Source organism: Fulmarus glacialis, unplaced genomic scaffold, assembly GCF_000690835.1.
Source record: "Fulmarus glacialis isolate BGI_N327 unplaced genomic scaffold, ASM69083v1 scaffold1293, whole genome shotgun sequence".
Classification (NCBI taxonomy): domain Eukaryota; kingdom Metazoa; phylum Chordata; class Aves; order Procellariiformes; family Procellariidae; genus Fulmarus; species Fulmarus glacialis.
Window position 1 is genome coordinate 50,828 of NW_009204681.1, and position 4,149 is coordinate 54,976.

Sequence of the window (4,149 nt, forward strand, 5' to 3'; positions counted from 1 at the left end):
GACTAGATGCTCTTCTTAGGGAAGTCTGCTGCCTCGCTCAGGCCTGGGTTAAAGATGTGACGAGCAAACTTCCTACCCTGGTACAGCCCTTGGGTTATCATCCTTTATTGCTTTTTCATGTAGGCAGCGGCGAAGTTGCAATATGAAGTCCACGGGCGATCAAAAGAGACTTCAGGACCTTGGGACGACTGATTAAGGGATCAGGAGCACAAGTTGTTTTTCCCTCTATCCTTCCAGTTGCAGGGAATGATGAGGGAAGAAACAAGAACCCTTGCTGATCAATACCTGGCTCCATGACTGGTGTCACTGGCAGAATTTTGGGGTTTTTGATCACGGGTTGGTCTACACGACATCAGGCCTGCTAGCAACAGATGGGGTACGGCTTTCTGAAAAGGATCTTTGCACAGGAGTTAGCAGGGCTCATAGAAAGAGGTTTAAACTAGATTTGAAGGGGGAAAAGGATAAAACCAGGCTCGCTATTGATAAGCCATGGGGCAGCATGCTAATGTTTGAGGGTCGGTGTGCTAGCAAGGTCCTTCAGTCTGCTTGACGATGTGCTGACTATACTGGCGCATATTTTAGATGTCTCTATACTAATGCGCGCAGCACCTTAACCACCTCAGTGGGGGTAGGGGATGGAGATCCATGCGGCAGCAAAGACACAGGGGTTGTTGATACATTAGAAACCACAGAAGCACCTGAGAACAGTCACATTGGAAGTAGGGCTTCTCCCCACAAAAAGGTGGCAGGATCAATAGCCCAACTGAAGTGCATCTACACCAATGCACGCAACATGGGCAACAAACAGGAGGAGTTGGAAGCCATTGTGCAACTGGAAAACTATGATGTAATTACAATCACGGAACCATGGAGGGATGACTCACACAACTGGAGTGCTGGAATGGATGGCTATAAACTCTTCAGAAGGGATAGGCAAGGAAGGAAAGGTGGACGTGGTTTAGTGGTGGACTTGGTAGTGGTGGTTAACAGCAGGACTCCATGATCTTAAGGGTCTTCTCCAACCTTAAATGAGTCTATGATTCCATGAATTTGACTCTAATGAGAAGATGTGCCAATCTGGCCCAAAAACATAGACTGGAGTACTCAGAGCCCTTTTTTATATCCAGTTTCACACCTCTGTGTGCTAAATTTCCTTTTTATATCCTTCTTACGCTATCGCTTTGGGCAGGTGAGGACAATATGAAGACTCCAGTTTTGATGGGCCCTAGACTGAGCTTTGAAGACTTCCACAGCTGTATTATACCTCTGCTCCCCTCAGCTCTTGTTGATGTCCCTTCCTTTACGGCAGTACCAGACAGGATTCAGGTGCCAGTCCTGGCTTGGCCAGCCGTACTGGGGGGCTGCAGGTGCATCACAGTGGCCTTCAGAGCATGGGTGGAAAAGCCTGTGCCCACCAGGATCCAGATGCAGAGCTGCAGGCATTTGAGGTGGAAGCTGTCATGTGGGACATGCCTGTCCATGTGCCTGAAGAACTGCACCTCTACCACAGCACAGCTCTTCGGCCACCTCATGCTGCTGTTAACACCGACCTCTGCCTTCTTGATAGTGCCTTGCCACACTATAAACATCAGCTGAATGGAGAGGGATCTCTTGAAGGCGTTGGTCAGCCTGAGCTTGCAGAAGCGGGTGGGGGGCAGCACTATTAGTTGGCAATTGGACGACTGACCAGCAGGCACAAGAGGAGGAGGCTTTCCATTCCCAGCCATGCCTGGCAGAGCCCTGGCAGCCAGATGGGCTCTCACATTGCATCCCACAGAGTAGCACTGCTACCTCCCAAGACGTGCCAGTGCTGGCTTCTCCCACACGGCTTTCCACCTGCAAAAGCACTGCAGCTAAAACAAAGTGGGCAAACCCATTGCTTTGGGTTGCCTCAGTCTCAGGGCCAGGTCTTCAGGGGCCCCTGTACTGGCTAATACTGCCCCAGGGGATGCAACCTCTGCATCCTGGAAAGCTGTGAACCCCTGCGGTCCAAGGGAGTTGGACTCCAGCTGCCACTACTATGTAGTGAGGGATTTGTATCCAGCTCCACATACAAAGAAGGGAGTGCTGTTCAGGGAAACCTCCTTTCCCATCTGAGCCGGACACACCACAGAGCAACAAGCAATGTGCAGAGTTGTAGAGGGTGGCGAGTTATTCTCATTGCCCCAGTGCAGGAGGACAGATAGGCGGGGGAGTCTTAGTTACAGAATCAGTGAAACCAGAGCCCACTGTCTCAGCTCTCCTGCAAAAGGCTCCCTGACTTTGTGGCAGCTGAGCAGTCAGCATCCTATGCCTGTCTTCCCCGACAGAGTGATGGACAGACACTCACGGACGCAGCGTTTGTTTGTTAAACAAGTGATTTATTGACATCTTTACACAGGGTAGATCTCCTGGAGGGAATGAACTCTCTCTAAGTAGGGGGTGCGGAAGCTGCCCAGGTGGTAGCAGCAGTCTCTGTCACAAGGCTCCTTGCAACGGCCTCTTCAGCTGCATCGGGTCCCACTGCCCAGAGTGTGCTTTCGCTGTGGAGGAAAGGTGTGGCAGCAATTCCCACTGCCGACGGAGCAACATCTTCTCCATATCCTGTGTGCTCAGTTTGGTGGTACCAGCTCCCCTGGGAGCGTCTGGGATGGACAAATTCTCCACATGGACCCCAGGGAACACACAGAGGCACGTCGGTGGTGCCTCTCGCTTGGTCCCTGCACAGCAGGGAGCTGCCAGCAAGAATTTCTGGGCCCGTGTGAAATCACTGTCCTGGCCGCCCCAGCACAAGGGGAAAGCAGGGTGAAACTCATCTTTGTCGCCACTGTAGTCATCACCGGCTGCTGTGCGCTGGGAAGCCTGTCCAGAGGAGAACAGTGCTGCTCTTGGCAGAGGGCTGCTGCAGAGGGTTTGCACTTTCCTCTCCTCGTCCCGCATTGTCCCCTCTTTTTCCCTGCAGTAGGAGGTCATTCTCTGCGGTCAGCTGTGAGCCCCGCAAACACAGCTCTGTGCATGAAGACCTGTTTCAGCGGCCAAAGATCAGCAGTCTTGTGACCAGATCTCGCAGCTCCATGAACTCACGCAGTGCCTTGGCGTGGGCAGCTGGGTCCTGCGCCAGGTGCTGGAAGAGGTTGAGCGGTTTGGCCGTTTTGAAGGCTAGGGGCAAGATTATCTCCTCGGGCACGTTCTCATTGCCAAAGAAGAAGTGGTTGAGGCGTTTCTGCTCCAGGCAGCAGCGCAGGTACCGCATGATGTCCAGCATCCGCAGCAGGAAATCCCTCCTGCCCCAGTGTGACAGGGATATGGCGGTCAGAAGGTGCATCACAGCTGTCTTCACGGTATAGGTGGAAAAGCCTGTGCACACCAGGATGCGGGTGCAGAGCTGCAGGCATTTGAGGTGGAAGCTGTCGTGTGGGGCATGCCTGGCCACATGCCTGAAGAAATTCACCTCTGCCACAGCGTAGCTCTCTGGCCACATCGTGCTTGGGGTGAAGATGGTCTCTCTAGTCTGGCTGCTCACGAAGATGTCCGAGTTGCCTTGCCGCACCCCAAACATCACCTCAATGCAGAGGCTTCCGTTGTTGCCTTTTGTCACCTGGAATTTGCAGGAGCGGCTGGAGGGCAGCACCATTAGACGGTATTTGTATGACTGATGCAAAACCTACCAGGCATCTTTCACCAAGTTTTGGAACCAGAGGGCAGTTTTCTGCACATCTAGGTAGGAGCTGGTGCAGAGGGTGCTTAGGAGGCTGGAGTTCTGATTTCTCCTCAGCTCCTCCTCGGGGTGGTGGAGGAAGCACAGCATCTCTCCTGCCAGCTGCTCGTTCAGGCAGGTGCACACCAGTTCCACATGGATGCAGAAGTTCCTCGCTGGCATCTCCCCTGTGGTGTCCAGCTCCAGGTGGAAGACGTGCCCACGGGGGGGCGTTCAGGGGCACAAGCAGGCGGTAGATGATGTCTTCCTCATGGGGACTCCAACCTTCAAAGGCACTGCCCACCCCAATGGCTGGTTGCAGCACTGGGAAGAAACTGTTTAACAAGAGCTCTCTGAAGGCAAGGATGAAGTGATCCACCAAGAACTTCACCTCCTGGCATTCTGTGGCCAAGTTCTGAACTGGTCTCTGTATGTGCTCCTCAAAAAGCCTCCCCAGGCCATTTACATCATCA

General features: G+C 53.1%; 1 protein-coding gene across 1 annotated transcript; it reads right to left on the reverse strand.

Moving 5' to 3' along the window:
* Positions 1-3,007: 3,007 nt before the first annotated feature.
* LOC104074800 (inositol 1,4,5-trisphosphate receptor-interacting protein-like 1) lies at positions 3,008-3,859 on the reverse strand. Its single transcript, XM_009575070.1, is given in 1 exon segment — positions 3,008-3,859. A coding segment is annotated over 1 exon segment (852 nt).
* Between the last annotated feature and the right edge of the window lie 290 nt (positions 3,860-4,149).